We start from the raw sequence: 19,923 nt of genomic DNA, 5'->3' as shown, positions 1-19,923 counted from the left end.
AAAAAGTTAGGGGGTAACCATGCAAAAAAAGGCACTTTCCTACAGATGGCAACCTACTTTTTTCATTCTGATTGCACCAAGATTGTCAGGTATCTAACCAGATGCACTCAGTGACTAAAACAGTATATATACTATTTGAGTGCCCGCCCTCAGATGTTGACCATGTCCTGTTTGTTTGGTTGTTGCGTTTTCGTTAAGTGCAGTGATGTACAAGTCTTTATTGACTGAATTAAGGGTGACATTCTGGTCATTCACAATGTTTACACAGAATGTGACATACTGTAGGTCAGTCATGCACAAATCTGTAAAAAAAAATAATCAATAAAACAGATCTAAAAAGGCAGCAAAGTATTCAACCGCAATGAACATACAGGCTTAAGCCTAATAAAATAAATTTTAAACCACATATTAATTATACCCCATATGGGAGCACACAAACTAATGTGAATGTCCATAATAAATTCTATAAGGCAAAGAAAGAGCATCTGACCAAGGACAAGTTGATTCAGTGGAAGCAGTTAGTCTTGTGTGAATCAAATGCACCAGGATGCTTCAACTAATAGAGTTTTGTGGTGAAGCTACAAATTTTTTTCAATCAGGATTACGTTTGTAGGATCATTGTTCATTAATTGGTTAAGTCTGATACTCTTGGTTTGAAACTGCAGTACATATGTAGGATAAGGCGGTCATTAAATGACTGACAATAAAACAATATGCCCGATACGTGAGCCAAAGCCGTCACCAGAGCATATTCAAAGACTAACACAGCAGCACACAAGATCTGAGACATAAGAACAAACCTTGGATAACACAGGAGGGTGTACATCCGGGGTCTGAAGGAAGCTGGCTCTGTATATACTATACCAAAGTTAGGTATAGTGTGCACAGAGCCAAGTGAATCTTCAGAGGTTTTAGAGGCTCAAGTACATAATACTAAAAACTCTATGAGTTATGGTGTAGTTGAGCAGTTAGGCTTATCAGAGGGCTGTGTTAAGCATTTATTGTATACACACACAGGCAAGAAACGATTGCACACAATTAAAGACTGAACCCAGACCAATTGTTTTGTATAAAACGTTATTACTTTGTTATTATATTTTTAGAACCAAGAGGAACTAAGTTGCAGGTAAGTAACAGTTTCAAAAAGCAGTAATACTTTTCAAATGCAGTAGGAGTAGGTTTGCAAGCCATTAGAGAATGCTTTACAATAATAGACATACTTTTGTAGAATCGATTTAGAACAGTAGAACTTTGCAATAGCAATAGATATACTTTTGTATGCAATAGGGTTGTCAATGTAATGCAATCCTATGGAAGGAAAACAGTGTTAAGCATTAGCAGGTAAGTACTTAACTAACAATTCCAGTCTTCTGGGTTTTGACTAACACTGGGCACAGGTCAGTTCGAGGTGGGTACTGCACCACCAGCGGCACTGGGGCAGCCGGGTGCAGAGGTCACTGAACCCAATGTTAGTTAATGGAGACTGTTGGTACCTCGAAAAGAGACTTTTTGCAGGTAGGTACCTGCAGTTTCAGGGCAAAGGCCCTGAGGGTAAAGATCAGCATAGCGGGGGCCACAAGACAGCACTAAAGCTACGCCACCAGGCACAGGGGCAGCAGGGTGCAAAATCAGCATTGGGAGCCCAATGCGTTTCAATGAGAAATCTCAGTCGCACAAATAGGCTGCATGCTCGTACCATGAGGTTGCTGAAGGTGGCCACCGACTGGGCAGATAAGTTGGAGTGCTGGGAGAGGTAGAGGCACAGCTGGTTGGGTTCCCCAAGGCCGGAGGGCTGAGGATGCAGGGGTACATTTTGGTGTCGGAACGTTTAGGTCGAAGCCAGTCACAGTCAGGGGGACCATTCGTGTTGAGGTGACTACGCGGGGTCCAGGAGAAGTCAGCCACTGATGGAGACAAGGTCAGGATCGCTGGGCAGACTTCACAGGACAGGTGACCCACTCTGGCTGTGGGCGTCGGGTGCAGAGTGGACAGGGATCAAAGATCCGCCTGGATCAGGAATCCTAGGTGTAGTATCTTTCGGACAGGGACGCTGTCCTCGGGAGATCCAGTCTTGGCTGGAGAGTAGCAGCATTCCTAGGGTTCATGGAAGTTGCTGGCCACGGGATACCAAACATCTTAGCATCCAGTAAAGCCATCATGGAGCTGCGGCGTTTGTAATGACAAACTTCTAGCCCATGTACTTAATATGGCTCTACTGCACTTACAATGTATGAATGGCACAGCCACTGTAGGGGCACATTGCTCATGCAACTGTTCTCTCACCCGTGGTAGAGTGCACCACTAACTAACCTAATGCCACAGACAGTGGTTGGTGGGCATGGCACACAGAGATGTGTGCCATGTCGACTGTGAAGTTTTGTCTGCACCAACACACATAGTCTGCAATGGCAATATGTATGTGTCCGATGAGGGGTCTCTGAGGGCGGTACAATACATGCTGCAGCCCTTAGAGACCTTTTCTGGTCACAAGGCCCTTGGTACCACAGGTACCTTTTACATGGGAGTAATATGTGAGTCAGAGTTGTGCCAATTGTGAAAACAAAGGTACAGTTTTGGGAAAGAATACAGGCACTGGGAACCCGATTGGCAGGGACCCAGTGCACACACTCCAAGTGCATCAGATATCAGGCAAAAGGTGGGGTGTAACCATGCAAAAAGGGGCACTTTCCTACAGGGTCTCCAGCCTTTTCTATGATGAGAGCTACTTATGATCGATGAAAATTACCTGGAGCTACTTATAATTATTATCACCGTTCTACTTATGAATATTATCACTGTTTCAGTATGATCACGTCTAAAACGATTCCAATTGTGACCTCCCAATATTGAATAATTGAAAATGCCTACCCCTGACAGCCTTGCACTCAAGCCACTCTGCTCTTGCAGTAATACTTTCTTGTCCGAGCATTACTTTACACAGTGTGATTGATAGAACAAGGACTGTAACAATTGCTATGCAACTTTACTAGCCTGGGAGTGGAGATAGGTAGTCATGATGCAGGCAGTCCCATTGTTAGTGTGGAAATCTGACACTGGTTGAGTTGTCTGCTTCTCTAAGACTTGCTGGGCTACCCTTTAATGAGCTACATTTAGGGAGCTGGCGAGCTACGAGTAGCTCCTGAGCTACTGGTTGGAGACTCCTGTCAAACACACACCTACCCCAGGATATACACTTGACAAAGGAGCATGTACATGGGGTTCAATAGGAATTCACACATGGCCACTTGCAGAAGCCCATTATCAGGCCACATACTATATGCTCTTATTCCGGTTCATACTGGCCAGAAAGCAAACCAAGAATGTGGCACTGACCTGTGCTCTGTGCAACCTCTTTAGTTCTTCTTGTTTGGCCTGCCGCCGTGCTGCTTTCTGCACTCTTCGTGTTAACTTTGCACTCAGTTCTTCCTCAGTATAGGCCTTCTAAAAAAAATTAAAGAGAGGGTAGAGAGGGGGCAAAGTATTACATAATGCATAAGCGGACTCTGGCAGGTTAACAAGATCCTTGTATTTCCCTGATACCGGACATGCGATAAGAACACGCAGGCCTCATGGCTCTTTTGATTTGAGATTTAATGTCACATGGTGTCGGATTTCCACTGAACATGCTGTTTTTAAAGACTGAATACCCATCAGGTATAGGTTTTGGCATGCACTTAATAAAAGTATACTATGACACAAAGTATCATCCTTCCCAGAAAATGTTTATAGATCCTTTCACAGACAACAAGGACAAAGATTATCTGAAGAATGAATAAACCTCCCATTAAAGAGGACCTACAAAAGTGGGGGGTTCCACTAACAGCAATGCAAACGCTCAGCAGCAAAGCATTTCTCTAAATCCAAGGCACAAGCTAGGAACAATGATACTTAACTTGGACTCAAAGTACTGAGTCGATTCATAAACATTTAAAAAAATTTGATCGCAATGACGCTTTTTTCAGAATCATATGGCAATCCCAGGTGTATATCAGAGTAAATCCATGTGTTGGTTCATAAGCACTCCTGGCCTTGGCCCAAAAATAAAAAGCAGAAGTCCCTTCTGACCTACAGTGTGTATAAATGCTAGCAGGAATGCTTACAATTTTTCTTCAGATAGAGCATTTTTTCATGTTTTTATGGTTGGTTTTTCAGTGACATTGTTGGCAGTATTGCTCTTTGGTATTGAAGCAATCATTTTTTGTCCAGCAAACGAGACACTCAAGTGTAGGGCATGTATGTGCACAATGGTCAAAATTGTGATAAAGTGAGAGGGTGATAGTGTAGAAACCAACATAAGGATATTACCCTAATGGCATGGATGGCATCCTAGACTTAACTGTACTTTATAATGTGTAGGTGAAATAAAACTTCCAAATATTGAATGATTACATGCATTACTTTGCAGATAGTCTTAACCAGCTTACATTTGAGGTAGATAGCCCCTAATCACTGATATTTCAACTCTGGAAAATGGATCAGTGGAGTTAAATACTGTAAATGTCAACTCAAGCCACAATATTCAATGCAACTGCCCATCTTGAAAGGCCCTATGCAGAATGATAACTATGGACTCACACTATACTGACAGGAGGGCCTGTGAGTGTGCACAATGACAAGAACTCACAAGGACAATGAATATCAAATTCCTGATATGGTTTTAGACACAAAATTATCTTCCACAGGGTTCCAAAATCACCAACCTCAGCCCAAACTGAGGCAGTGGACTCATTGAGGACAACAGCAAGACCCCCCTCAACCTATGCCACCACCAACATAATTACTCAATTTGTTATCCATGTCTGATAAACTATTTTTCAGCCTCAACTAGGGAGAAAATGTGTGTTGCCCTCATCAGCAATCTTCAATCTTGCTGGGTGCTGCAGTGATGCTTTCAAATTTGAGAACTTACTGTTGGAGTTGTCTCATGGTTGCTCTGCTGTCGGATACACACAAAAAAGGTGATGGAATGGAATATCTGGAAATAGTCTAACCACTGGCAATCACTCAGGGTAGCATTCCAACCCATCATTTTTCTCCCACATTGATACGCTCGACAAAGGCCCACCTTATGCAACTCAGTACTGAATCTGCCCCTCGTGGTAACAGTAAATACAAATAAAAAGACAATGATATCCATCAAAAGTAGTTCACTTCTGCGACATCAATTTTATTTAGCATCTTTCGAAAGCTTATAGACAAGCTTATAAGGGTCCAAACATCAATTCAGGTTGTTGAATTCTGGTTCACAAAGCCTATAGTAGAATGTCAGAATCATTGGCTGACCGCATTAGTAACTTCAAATACTATCAGTGATGTCATCAATAATATCATTTAACATGTCGTGAGTGAAGTAAGATCATAAACAGAGCATGGTGGGGGCACAAGTTCCAGTTCACTAAACAATAACTTATTTTAGTCTTTTTGTTTTTAAACGTTAACTCGTGTCTAATTCCAACAATACCCAAGTATAACGTCTCTATCTGTTCATTTTTTTTGACGTTTTGTTTTTAATATAAAGTCTTAGAAACTCACCCCAATAAAATACTATAACCTTTGCTTTCTAGTAAAATTATATATTTGTCTACCAATATATTAATGTTAAGCAACTGAAAACATGGTTAAGCTGAGTAAACCGATTTGGAAAGAGGATGCAGTACTTATGCAGACATATCTCTCTCTCTCTATTTGTAGCCCCTTTAAAAATACATTATTCCTCAAATGACTAAAAACCCATACCTTCACTCACATTTTTAATCCACTGGTTTCATACCTACATTAACATCTCAATGCTCATTGACTTCAGTTTGCTCCACATGAAAGGCTTTAAATTCAAAGGTTTCTATTCCAACAAAATGGCAATCAAGAGTGCTACACTTTTGTCATTAATATAGAATGTTAGCACTCTAGTTGTTCATTGGTACTCTATGGTGAACCTTCTTTCATCCCCCTTCCAACTATCTACCCAATCGATCCATCATTCCAAACTTTTATCTGTTCATCCTTTCTTCGGTCCATCCCATCCCCATAAACCCACCCATCAGGCCTTTCATCCATCTATCCTTTCACCCTTATAGCATACACATCCAACCTTCCACCATACACCCATCCGTATATACATCCTTTTACTCTTCTCCATCTGTCCATTCTACATACTTCCATTTATTCACCATTTCAGATATTTATACTCACTCCTCCATCTTTTCACCACTTCAACAATTCCTTCTTTCACTCTTCCTTTTATCCTTCTATCCCAACTTTCATGCGTTTCTTATTTTCTTTGATATTTTCTTCCTTCCACCGCTCATGCTTTCTTTTCTCTATCAACCCATCTTTTATCTCATCTTACTTTTTCTTTCCTTTGTTTCTCGTAATCACTTTTTCTATTTGTCCCTTGCTCTGTTCTCCATATTTTCATTATTTTGTAATTTTGCTTTCTGTTTCCTTTACTGTATACACATGTCGGCCCACATCCCACACCCCTCTGTCATGGTATTCCTTAACCCCTTCAGTGCCCGCCCCTTTCCCCGCCCTGTGCCGGCCGTTGTATTAGCGGGCGGAGTTTATGACGAGCTGGTCTCGTCATGGGCACAGCGCAACCGCGGCCCATGACGAGACCAGCTCGTCACGGGCATTGAAGAGGTTAACAGGTTTAGTTTTTGAACTATTTGTCTGCAGAGAGAAGAGGAACATACACAACTAGTTAATACAAGAGTACGGTCCAGTTCACTAGTCCAAAAGGGCCAGTGGCAACCCCTGCATAAGCTACTTAAGTAGGGGGTGGGGGGCTACGGCACTGGATTTGCTTAACTTTGCATTAAGGAGTAACATATGTAAACATTTTTGGATAGGAAAAACAATGCAAAATTGACTTGCTGAAGACTGGTTAGTGCAATATGTATTTCCAGATGTAGATCTGTGCAGTGTGAGAGATGAAACACAAATCTGAGTCTGACTGCCAATGACTTCAGATACTTCTTAATACATCAATACAGAGCTATTTCCTGGTCTTAAAGAACAAGTTACTTACCTTCGGTAACAATATATCTGTAAGAGACATATATTAGTTATGGATTACTCACCTTAGAATTACCCCAGGCTTCAGACTGGAGCCGGAGAATTTTTCTACAGCAGTACCCCTATGCGTCGGTAGGTGGCGTCGGTCGACTCCATGTTCGTCGTTGGCGTCGTGATCGCCGGAATGACGTCGTGGCATTTACTTAGATGCCGCCCCTGCGCGCTGACGTCAGTTCTTAACACGACATTCCATGCCAGAAGCGCAGAGCCATGCAAAACACTCACCACTGGTGAACAAAACTAGGGCTCTGAAAGGAAGTCCCTTACCCTAGAAGTCAGTTCGCAGAAAGGGGAGGATGGGTAGGGCGGTGAGGAATCCATAACTAATATATGTCTCCTACAGATATATTGTTACCGAAGGTAAGTAACTTGCTCAGTAATGTTTAGTGAACGTGTGCAATGAAGGCCACGTGGCTGCCTGACAGATGTCATGAAGGGGGACTCCACATCCCAAAGCAGTAGTGGCTGCCGCCGCCTTGGTGGAATGGGCAAGCAACTCTACTGGAGGTTCCTTTTTCACCAAGGAATAATAAAAATTGTAATGCAAAGAACGACCCATTGAGAGATGGTTTGTTTTTGCACAGCCCAACCTTTCTTCGTGCCCACATAGCCAACAAAGAGCTGATCTCCCCCGGAATTTTTTTGTGCGATAAAATGAAACCGCACGTTTTGGATCCAGATGGTGGAGCCTCTCCTCCTCTTTAGAAGGATGCGGGGGCGGGAAGAAGGTGGGCAAAGTGATGGTCTGTCCCATGTGGAAAGATGTAACCACTTTGGGAAAGAAAAGAAGGTCTAGTGCGAAGGACAACCTTGTCCGGATGAACAGCCAGGAAAGGAGATTTAGAAGTAAGAGCCTAAAGCTCACTCACCCTGCGAGCAGTGCTGATGGCAACCAGAAAGGCAGTTTTAAGGGACAAAAGTCTGAGGGGACAAATATATACTGGCTCGAAAGGAGCGCACATAAGTTAAGTCAGAACAAGGTTCAAGTCCCACTGGGGCATTACGAAAGGAATAGGAGGAAACCGGTGAGTAATGCCCTTAAGCAAGCGCTTTACATTAGGGGACTTGAAAAGATAAGGCTGATCAGGAAAGTGAAGAAATGCCGAAATGGCCAAAAGATAGCTTTTAAGAGTGCCCAGAGCAGAGACGTGCTGGGCCAAAGAGAGACTGAAAAGGAGAACCTCTGAAAGAGGGGCAGAAAGGGGATCTATGCCACAAATTTTTTCCATATACAGGCGTATACCGTTTTGGTGGAGGGACGCCTGGCTGACCAGATAAAGGTACAGACTTCGGGAGGAAGGTCGAAAGCTGTCAACTGGCGCCGCTCAATCTCCACGCAAGGAGGTGGAGGCTGGACAATTTCAGGTGAAGAACCGTCCCCTGCTGCTGCGACAGAAGATCCTCTGAAGAGCCAGTCTGATCGGAGGATCGATGGCCATGTTCAAGAGCTCGGGATACCAGACTCTTCGTGCCCAGTCCGGAGCCACAAGAATGACTAGGGCCAGGTCGAGCTTGATCTTCTTTAGCACTCTGGGAAAAAGTGGTATAAGCGGAAAGACGTATAGAACCGCAACTCCACTCACAACGAAAAGCGTTGTGTAGCGAGTGCCTCCTTGAAAATGCCAACTCAAAGGGACGTGCTTGATGGCTCTGACATACAATGGAATGTAGGTGGCATGGATGGAGGGGTAGTCTCGAAGAGGAGGGAATAGCCCCTTTGGACTATCTGCAAAACCCAACTATCCGACGTGATGTTGTGCCAGTGGGGGAGGTGATGGCGAATCCTGCCGCCCACTGGCAAATGGTGGCCCTGGATGGTCGGACTAGTAAGGTTTGGAGGTTAATGCAAAGGGGGCACTGGTGGCCCCACGTCCCCAGCCGCGCAGATGCTGAACAGTTTGAGCAGGCCTGTGGCTCTGGGCGGAACGTGGTGGGACACCCCTTCCGTAGCCACAAAAGGGGCGAAAAGCAGACTGCACGGGGCGGGAGGTGGTAACAAGGCCCAAGAATCTGGCTGTAGCCCTAGAATCCATAAAGCGCTCAAGCACGTCCGCTTTGGTGCCAAACAAGCGACAGCCTTCAAAGAGTATGTCCAAAGAGTCGATTAGACTTTGCCCGTAAAGTCAGTGGACCTCAGCCAGGCGTAGAGTCTCAGGGCTACGGACGTTGAAATTGTCCTGCATAGCGAGTCAGCAGTGTCCAGCCCACATCGTATGGTGAACTTCGCTGCATCTCTACCCTCAGCAACTGCATGGGAGAGAATGGCCTGGGGCACTGTGGCAGCACCTGTGCGACCGTATCCCACACAGAGGGGCTGTAACGGCCCAAGAGACATGCAGTGTTCACCGCAGTCCTAGGCTGGAGGAAGAAAACATCTTCCCAAGGTGATCCAGCTTCTTGGATTCCCAATCAGGTGGAGCGGTATGGAATGCGCCCTTAGAAGTAGATGTTTAAATCACCAAACTCTCAGGGGCAGGAGTGTGGGGGAGGAAAATGGGGTCCCCTGGGACCGGGCGGTGGCATCGGGCAATCATCCTATCCACAGGGGCCCCTGCTCTGGGCTTGGACCAAGTGCCCAGAAGGATGTCCGTGAGGGCCTCATTGAACGGCAGCAGGGGCTCCAAAGAGGCCGCTGCCAGTTGAAGCACCTGTCAGGAGGTTAGTCCTGACCGCCACCGTGGGAAGCTCAAGGTTTAAGGGCTCAGCCGCCCTACGCAACACCACTGCTTATAATGCACCCACCTCCACAGCCACTGTAGGAGGAGAAAGCATGCCAAGGTCTGGAGAAGTGTCCAGGCCACTGGCCTTACCCAACTCCTCTCTCCAGTCCGTTTTTTCCAACTGGTCTGCCAGAGGGTCCACAGACCCCTCCCAGTCCTCCTCAATCTCCTCTGGTAGCCATTCAGGGCGTTAGGGCACACCAGGGAAGAACAAGGGTACAAAAGTACCGGTCAGCGCCGGTACCGGCATCGGTTCACGTCGGTCCGGCTCCGTGTCCATGTCGAGGGGAAGTATGGGGTCGATGTTAGTTGGGGACACAAGCGGCGTCGGAAGGTGCGGAGGTGTCGCCAATGGATTCAACGGCAGAGGAGGTGTCTTAAGGTCCACCGGCGCAATACGGATCCAGGCCTGGATCCCTGGGGGCCCTGCGGCACCGGGGCCGAAGATGCCTGCATCGAAGTCCTAGAACTCCCAGCCGAGTCCGCGGGGCCCGAAGGCACGCCGGCGGAGTCGGGCTGCCCTAAGATGTAGTGAAGGGCTTCGTAAAAGCAACGAAGTTGGGCAGGGGTCGCTCCGGCTTCCAGTAAGGGAGGAATGCTCGGAGCCGACCCAACGGGTTCACAGGCAAAGCCAGACGACTACCTAGTGCATTCCGCGCCGTGTCGGCCGACGGACAGGGAGAACACGAACACGAAGAGTGACGGTGCTTTCTCGCCTTCTTTTTGTGCTTCGACTTACCCGAAGACTAAGACTTCGAAGAGGCACACTAGATGTGGGTCCGTCACCAACATCAGCTAGTGGCAGGAGCCACAAGGCTTGAAGCCGGTCCGATGATGTGACATCCCTGTGCACCAGGAGTCAAACGACTCGAAAAAGAAGTTGACAAAAGTCGAAAAAAGACAGTCAAAAAATGACTAGAGGTACCACTCTCTCCGGATCTGCACTGGCTGGCGCGGAAAAAGAAAAATGACGTCAGTGCGCAGGTGCGGCGTCTAAGTTGATAAAGCGACATCATTCCGACGATCACGACGCCAATGACGAACACAGAGTTGACCAACGCCACCTACCAACACGCAGGGGTACTGCTGAAGAAAAATTCTCCGGATCCAGACGCATGGGGTAATTGTAAGGTGAGGAATCCACAACTAATAGTCTCTTTCAGATTGACATATGTACATGAATATCTGCTGCTCAATACTGATCTTTGAAATTAGCAAATGCTATATTTTTTCCACACTAGTATGCACATTAGTGAACCTGTTTTCTCTCTACTGTATTGAGGCAAAGGTGAAAATCTGGGATGCTAAGCTGTCCCACATTTGTTATTTTTGTCCTAAATAGATTTCCAAGGTTTCTGACCTTTATCATGCCGGCTCTGATAATCGAAATATACATTTTTATTGTGGGCCCTAAAAAGCCATAAGCTTTACCTTTTCAGCAGCCAATAACCCTTAACCACATGGGTGTGTGGTAGCTACCTGGTTGACGGCAGGTCAAATATTATTTTAGAGATACAGTACGAGATTAAAATATCCCCAAGTGACAAAGAACACCATATTGCCAAAGCGCGTTTGTGTGCACAAGTACACAGATTCATATCTGTCAAACCTAGCACATGGAGCAGCAGCTTTCTATCAAAAGAGACCAAAACATCATAGAGGAACTTAGTGGCGCATAAACTTCTATAGGTGAATAATAACCTGGTGCCCTCTCCTTCTCCAGCAGCAACAGGTGACACAGTGTCCTTTCGCACAGCAGGAGCCTGCATCTGACTGCCTGCAGCAATTGTCTACAAAGAGCAGCCTGCCTTTGAGTGCTCCCCTATGTCTCCATTGAAAGTAGAATGAATTAGGACCCTTCCTAGAAAAGAGCGCCCAACTGGACTCCCTTGCAGAAAAACAAGCATGGGCTGGTTATCTGAGCTGACCTGACCTTAAGCAGAAGGAAGACTCAATGTGGTCTGGAGGAAGCACTTCCCAACTGAACCCTAAGAGTCTGAAGGTGCCTAGAAGTGTTCTAAGTCAACTAAGTGCCATTTTCCCTTTCATAAGACTACCAAACAGCAACACATCATCCATTGCTTCACCCCTGGACGAAATGTCTCTCCGGATTACTAACAAGACCTCTATTCTTAGTAGAAGGTGAAAAACACAGCAGCCACGTCCTTTTGTTGGCCAAAATCTGAATGGAATTGTAACAGTGAGGTGCAACAGGATCTAGTATCTCACAAAATCACCTGGTTTGTTACTCGTACCATAATCTTACCCTCCATTAAACAATGTTAGTGCTGAGTTTCAGGAAACTGTACTCTGAATTTGTTGTCCATAATACTGAACGAACCAACACGGTTTCATAGAACACAATGAACTATGTAGGATAACACTAGCCTCAGGGTCTCTTTCGGCATGGCATTCTGCTGCTTTCTCCCCTTCTGCTTGCTGTCAGAACTTAGGAATGGTTAGGACTAGCATGTTCCAGTTTTCACCTTTGTGCATATTTTTTACTGCTTAAGTTTGTAATGTTGTGCATCTGATCAACTTACTGAGATATTACCTTTACATTTATTGACTTTGGTGGTAACTTATGTTGGATATGGTTCCAAACCTCAAACCATCTCCTGTGCAGCTTAGGCTTGGATTGCTTCATCGTACTACCAGCTTCAAAGACCCTCACTGTGAGTTGCTTGGAGCAGAAACCCTAAGGAAGGGATAGCGCTCCAGTCAATTACAAATGGTCCAGTGTTTTGAGACCGGAAATGACCAGGTCTGGAAACATTGTGCCGGTTTTATCAGCTGTAACTCTAGAACCCCTAAAATTGCAATGCAGAGCTGAAGAACCTGTGGGCACAGGCTCAGCCTGCTCCCTCCAACATCTTGGTGGAGCAGACAATGCTCTTCTTGGCAAAGCCACAGCCTACCCTCGAACCATACAACCCTGTCCACCCCGCACTTATTTTCCACCAGTACAGAGTAGGTAGTAAATATCAGCCAAATAGCCCCTGGAATCATTGGGAAAACATTTTCACCAATTTCCAGATTCTATCAGTCACTGTCCCAAAACCTTTAATGAACGTATTTAGGTGTGGTGATAGTGGTCAGAACTGGAAACTCCTGCAACTCCAGCCCCCCTTTATCTCAGCACAAAAGTTTGGCCAGCTCGTGATAGTGGCCAAAGTCTTTGTAAAAAAGTTTATTTACACACTAACTAAGCTAGCAGGCCGCATATGCAGTGCTACTTTTGCATTTTTTACTTTTCACCATTTATTACCTAGATATGGGCAAAAATAAGACATCTCATTATGAACCCATGGCATACAGTAAATGAAAATTTTAGGTAAACAGGTGCTTTTCTGGTTATGCTTAAAAAAAGAAATTGGGAAGAGACTGACATTCATGAACTGGTGAATGCAGAGCTACCACATGCAGCTTTATCTTTGGATGGTCTGCAGCTCTCAAGTGAAAAACGTGCTCAGTCAAAAAGAAGGATCCTTAATGTCAACAATCTCAAAGTCCCAAGGAAGGGATCCTCAGTGCCCGAAACCACCACGTCCCATACACAGAGTACACAACCACCAGCACTTCTGAAGATCCGTGCAAGCAAAAAAAGACATTGTTAGAGTGAAGATGACAGAAGAAATTAGTTTCCATGCATGCAACAAAGACCAATGAATGGGAATGAAACACTACCTTTGTGGCGTATGATCTCTTGAATGCCAGCGCGTGTGGTACATAAACTGACTTTAGGATGGAAAGAATTAAAACAAAAAAATGGAGCAAAATCAAACAGTTAAACATAAAAACCAGCACACAGGAATAATTAAGAAAAGATATGAACACATAGCTCTTTTGTTAAGTAATGGTCAACATGAGGACTGCATAGTAACACAATAGCAACGATGAAGATCATCACTGAAAAGCACAGTAGAACTACCCTGCAATTGCAGAGCTCCCATTCTAGGAGACACAGACTTTAAATCTTTCTTTAAATATTGTGAAACATTGTTATCTTTGTCATTACTACTTGAGAAATTGGTAAGGGGTCTAGATATCATGCACTGCCCTCAATTTATCTTCTAAAAAGAAGAAGTGTGAGTAGCTATAGACAGTGTAAATATCGCCCACTGAGTGCCTTGTCTATGTGACCGAAGCATGTGTGGCAGGTTCCAACTATAGCACATTGAAAAGGTGTCCCACTGCTTCAATACGGCTCACCTTTGTTTACTGTTTTTCTACCCAAAGTTCAACTTCTAAGGTTCGCCACAAGTTACATATTTGTGGGCCAATATTAGATACATTCCAGGTATGAAGGGCTGTGTGGATATAACTAGTGCTGTTAAGAGGTGGGAGTTTCGAGGCACTGTGACAAATTGGCAATTTATTTTGTATCTAAGGAGTGCCCCTTGACCAACACTGGACTTTCCAGTCTCTGCAGCACAAGATGATGATATACAGGTCAGGCAATTCATACTTCAAATATTTCAATCATTTCGAGGCAAGCTAGAGTACCACTGACTATGAAAAGAAGAACCAGGGTTGGCCATTTCAGTTCTACTGTGCTTTACTATGAGGAGGATCCACCAGCATTGAAGAGATGCTCGGATCCAGTTTCACTTTTTGTGTGGGTGGCCGCAATTTAGTGCCCTCTTGGGACTGTAAACACAGTCAGTTTAATCTTGGGGAAGCTGCATGGCCATTCTATGCCAAAGTCTAGAACCAGATTTATATTATGTAGCACCCAAGCCAGGTAGTTATGCCATTCCCTGTGTACAGTGTTGAGCACACACAGTTCGGACATACAAGTGCAAGATGTGATTATTCTGAGTAGTGGACACATCCCAGTAAACACCCAATAGGTAAGCACTACTACAATTATACATGGCTAGCGAGTGAGTGCCAGTGCTCCATTATGAATGGCAACGCATCAAGACTATATTAAAATGAAACGTGGGAGAATCTGAGCATCTTCACAGCTGGTGAAACCAAATCAAGCCGGTAAATCACAGAAATGGAAAAAATAAAATATGTTATAATTAAGGAGGCTTGGAATAAAACGTTATCGCATGAATGGCAACATACTCCTGCAACTGGACATGAATGTTGGTATTTACACACATATTGTCATTGACAGTACAAAAAGCAGAAAGCTAGCAATGGAAAGGGATATGTACTAAAGTAGTTAGGTATATACCACATGGTAAAATGTATTATTTTCAGAAAAAAGTGTTTATTCGGCACAAGAGGAGCTCCTGGTTTCTCCACTCCAAGATAGAACAGACAAAATGATAAGTGATAGGACACGTACATACAGGTTTGAAAAGTAACGGAAAGCAGGAGATTGTTTAACAGCCTGTGCACTCTGTTCATCTCAAGCTGTTGCTTTCAGTACAGGACGCTAGGAAGTGGGGATGAATTTCTAGATGTAACTACATCCTACAGGATCTCTGCATACTTACAGCGGTAAGGAACCTATTTTTCATTAGGCGGCCCCTTCAGCGAATCGCAGTAAAGTAAAATACTTACCTTCAGTAACAATTTTTCTCCTGGATGGTCTATCCTCCCGCAGATTCCTTACCATATGAATATCTCATGTGCCAGACTAGATCAGGAAAACTCTGCAGCAACTCTCCAGCATCTCCCCAGGACGTGTCAGTGCATCAGATTATATATAAATGGTGAAGTACTGGTGTTTGTTTCTTCGCTTTTTTCCCACCTATCAGTGGGCCTGCAGAGACGGAACCTGACCAAGGCACAATCGTCAGCTGACACAAGAATATTTAATAGAATGGAACTTTATAAATTTGGGTAGGTGGGAAAGCAGGTGAGGAATCTGATGGAAGATACAGTGGCCACTAGAAAAAGGTGCTTATAAAAGTAAGTAACTTGCTCTTAAGGTTACTCCTTGCAGATTTCTCATCTTATGGCTGAGCACCCAAAGCAGTGCCCAACATAAGGTGGGAAGGAGTAGTGTCAATCAAACATGGAAATCACTCTGCCAGAGCAGCCATTTCTTCAAGACTGAACAACCAAGTACTAGTGTTCAACAAACGTGTGAATCAAAGTCCAAGTTGCGGCTACAAAAGTTCACCTTTGGAACACCCATGGACAACACTGTAAAAGTCTCCATGACCCTGGTGTAATGAGCTGGAATACCTGAAAAAGGTTATTTCTTCAGCAAAGCATTGCAAATCTTTGATGCAAAGAGTAAAGGAACAAAAAATAGTAAAGTACAGTATTACCCCTCTGAGAAACACCTAAACCAACAGAAAACAGGTCCTCCTCCCTTCTCTGTCCGTTCAATGCAGATTAAGAATGCTCTCTTAATTTCCAGTCTGTGTAACCGATCCTTCTCTTGAAAGGGGTTAAAACGACGGAAGAAGGAAGTTAGAGACTGAATCCCGCATATGGAAAGGAGAGACCACCTTAGGCACAAAGGAAGGGCAAGTGCACAGAATAAGCATGCCAGGGTCCAACATTATTAACATGTAGGCAGAGATACGTTGCCACCAAAAAGGCAATTTATTAGGTCAAGAGACATATAGAGCAACTCTGAATGGTTTCAAACTGCACAGCCATGAGGAAATTAAGAATTAAATCCATGTATCCCTGTTGGATAACCACAATCACAAGAGGAAAAGACTAACAAACCCTTCAAACATTTGGCCAGCAAGGGCAACCTTAAGCAAGCAGGCAGATCAGAGAGGTCCAACAACACAGGTAACACAGCCAAATTGCTCTTCCCAGTCCAAACTGCTAGACCTGCTAGGTAAGAGAAAGTGCAGAAAATCAGCCAGACGAGTTTAAAAGGATTAATACACCACAAACATTTTCCAATGACTTGCATAGAACATTTTGGTGAAAGGTTTCGAACAGCTAAGATAACATTTGCCACCTCAGATGTAATATCAAAAGCATTACACCGCTCAATGTCCCCAGGTGGAGTATGAGATTTTGAGGTTTGGGATAACGAACCTAAGTACCCTACTGCGACAGAAAATCTGGCTCTGTCCAAAATGGGAAGCTTTGGCCAAGCACTGAGTTCCAATAGATCGGAAAACAAATTCCCCCTTGCTCAGTCTGGGACGATGAGAATCACTTGAGATCAATCTCTGAGGACCTTCTGGAGGACCTTTAACATAACGGAAATCAGGGAGATTGCATAGAGTAAACACTTAGTCCGCCTCAAACAGAATGCATGGCCCATTCAGCTTTGTGGTGAGAAGAACACGTTACTTACCTTCGGTAACGCTTTTTCTGGTGGATACAGTATCTGCATGTGGATTCCTCACCTTTTGAATTACCCCTTGCTCCGGCATTCCCCGGAAACCTTTTCCTAGCTCTCCCACGTCGACGAGGACGTCACAATGGCACGGCTCCACTCGCAACTCTGTAGGACGTCACCGGAGCCATAAGAAGACTTCGTCAGAGTGCGGACGTCAGTGCCACACATTTTTTCCGTGCCTTCGAGGCAAACGGGTGGACCGACAACATAGATGGAGTATACACAGTATACAATATATACACAAATACACACAGTATGTAGTCAAAGAGGAAAAGCTAAAGAAAGAAAGCATTTCATAACAACCAACAGCATGGCAAGCAAAAGACATAGGAAAACAACCTTGTCAAACAATGACAACTTTTTCGTTATATGGAGGTGGACAACAGGGAGAAGGGTGGGTCAGTGAGGAATCCACAGGCAGATGCTGTATCCACCAGAAAAAGCATTACCGAAGGTAAGTAACTTGTTCTTCTGATGGATACATCTGCCTGTGGATTCCTCCCCTTTTGAATTGAATCCCACAGCAGTTCCGCTCCTGGATGAGTGTATCCACCTACTCATACCAAAAAGACAAGCAGCACAGAACGAGCAAAATGGCCATCCTTCATCACCTCAGAATCTAAGCAATAATGCTTCGCAAAAGTGTGGAGGGAGGCCCATGTTGCAGCCTTACAAATGTCTACAATAGGGACACGTCTAGCCAAAGCAGATGTGGAATACTTGGCTCTAGTAGAATGAGCTCTGATACGTTCAGGAGTCTCCTTCTTGGCCAGGGCGTAGCATATCTTGATACACAAGATGATCCACCTGGATAGCGTTCTCTTGTGGATGGCTTTGCTCTTCATCTTCCCCGAAAAGCCAACAAAGAGATGGTTGTCCAACCTTGAGTCTTTGATTCTGTCCAAATAGAAGCTGACCGCCCTTCGAGGGTCCAGGCGGTGAGGTCTCTCCTCCTCCTTGGAGGGGTGAGGGGGAGGATAGAAGGTAGGCAATGTAAGAGACTGTCCCAGGTGGAAAGGAGAAACCACCTTGGGCAGGAAAGCAGCCCTGGTCCTAAGAACCATCTTGTCTGCATGGATAGTTGTAAAAGGAGGCTTAGAACTAAGAGCCTGCAGCTCACTTACCCTCCTGTCCGAGGTAATAGCCACCAGAAAAATAGTCTTCAAAGAAAGCAGCCTCAAAGGGCTACTATTAAGAGGCTCAAAAGGAGACCCCTTCAGAAAAGTAAGCACTGGGGGCGTGGCCAACTGCCGACGGGAATGGCCGCACGGTGGCTGAGCTCCGGCGAGCCACTCCCGAAAAATCTGTCTAAATACATCTGCCCCGGCCCTATCATCGCCCTGATTGTCTCCGAGGCTGGCTGCTGGTGCTGTCTTCCTGGGTGCATGTGAACTTTTATGCCCATCGGACACTTCGCAGGAGGACCGCTCCATACGCCGACACCATAGTCAGCGGTCAGGCCGACCGGAAGTGCGCCTCTGCTGGGGCGCGGTGTCACACGAGTCCGGGGTTGCAGCCTGGACGACGAAGTGCGGGCGCTCCGGCTGCGGGGGCCCCTCGCCCTGATCGGTGTGGGTCGCGGTTGGGCCCTGCGCCAGAGTCAGAGTGGAGGTATGAAAACGCCTCGATCGGCACTGCTGCTTCTCCCTTGCTGCCGCCAAGCCTCCTGAGGACCACAAGGCCTCCATTTTGTGAGGGAATTCCCCTGGAGCCCATCCGGTGCTGACAGAGACCCCTCATGGGCGAATGCTGACTTCTTGGGGAGCGGTCCGGTGAGTGACAGGCATCACCGCGTGGGGACCCGCCCCTATACTGTTGGGGCTCCAGGGGCTCCTGGACTTGCCCTTCCACCCACCGTATTCCCTACGTCGTGCCGTTCTCGAGGTGGGGCCACGGTGCGACCCCTATGTGAGTGGGCGTCTGGGCCCCGGGGCACGTCATGACAGAGGTGAGGCTGCTGAGGAGGTGATCGGGGGGACTGTTATCCGGTGCTGCAGCACGATGTGGGACCTGGTCCCTTAATGACATTCTCTTGCTCCGGCAGGCTGGAGGAGTGGTCCCCCTGCAATCAGCACCACGGGGGGGGGGTTGTGCTGGGTGCCCGCTGACGACTGAGAAGTGTCGGTCCTACAGACTTGCCTTGGGGCTGGTGAGGTTTGAGCAAAAGCCGACAGGCCGCGTGGGGTGTCTCATGGCAGGCGGCGGTAGGTAGCGATTACCTCCTAGCCTTTCTTGCTCCCCTTCACGTGGCAAACGCAAGCTAAGCTGGAGAAGTTCGCTTGGCAGAGGTCCCAGGAGGAGAAGTCGGGCGCTGCTGTGGACCAACGAAAGTGGCCCTCATCAGGGAGGATATGCACAAAATGGCCGATCGTCTGCGCACCGTCGAGACTACCACGGCGGACCTGGTGTCCGACACTGCCACCCTCAAGAAGCAGGTGACTGAGTTGTGCGTCTCTCACGAGGCGATGACGGTCCAACTTGACGAATACGAGGGGCAGATGCGGCGCAACAATGTTCGTATTCTTGGTGTTCCTGAGCGGGCGGAGGGGCCTTCCGCTGATCTGTATGTTGAGGAACTCATCCTAAAGCACCTTCAACCAAGAGGCCTATCCGAATGTTTTTCGATCGAGAGGGCCCATCGAGTACCGGGGGTGGGCCCAAGCCTGGGGCCCCTCTCCCTGCCCACTCCTGGCCACAACGTGATTCTTCAGACGGCTAGAGCTCAGGGTGCCTGGGCACGAGACATGGATACCGCAATGATTGCCGAAAAATCGGTCATTAAGGGCCGCGGATGCCCCAAGAAATGGGACCATAAATGGGGAAAGTGGAATAAATACAGGGGGGACAACT

The 19,923-nt window shown here is 46.0% G+C and overlaps 1 protein-coding gene across 32 annotated transcripts in view; it reads right to left on the bottom strand.

Annotated features, from left to right (window-relative positions):
• The window catches only part of MICAL3 (microtubule associated monooxygenase, calponin and LIM domain containing 3), a 1,875,796-nt gene that overhangs the window by 262,150 nt on the left and 1,593,723 nt on the right, over positions 1-19,923 (bottom strand). For 29 of the 32 annotated variants that reach the window (XM_085652129.1, XM_085652139.1, XM_085652136.1 and 26 more), the window contains 2 exons: positions 13,482-13,532; positions 3,334-3,441 (listed from right to left, as the gene is read on the bottom strand). In XM_085652129.1, the coding sequence (XP_085508255.1) occupies positions 3,334-3,441; positions 13,482-13,532 (159 nt within the window). The remainder of the gene's footprint in view (positions 1-3,333; positions 3,442-13,481; positions 13,533-19,923) is intronic. The other 3 variants (XM_085652137.1, XM_085652143.1, XM_085652145.1) reach the window with 1 other exon arrangement.

This window comes from Triturus cristatus, chromosome 4_1, assembly GCF_964204655.1.
Source record: "Triturus cristatus chromosome 4_1, aTriCri1.1, whole genome shotgun sequence".
Classification (NCBI taxonomy): domain Eukaryota; kingdom Metazoa; phylum Chordata; class Amphibia; order Caudata; family Salamandridae; genus Triturus; species Triturus cristatus.
Note: the sequence above shows the minus strand (reverse complement) of the source record. Positions and strands in the feature narration are given on the sequence as shown.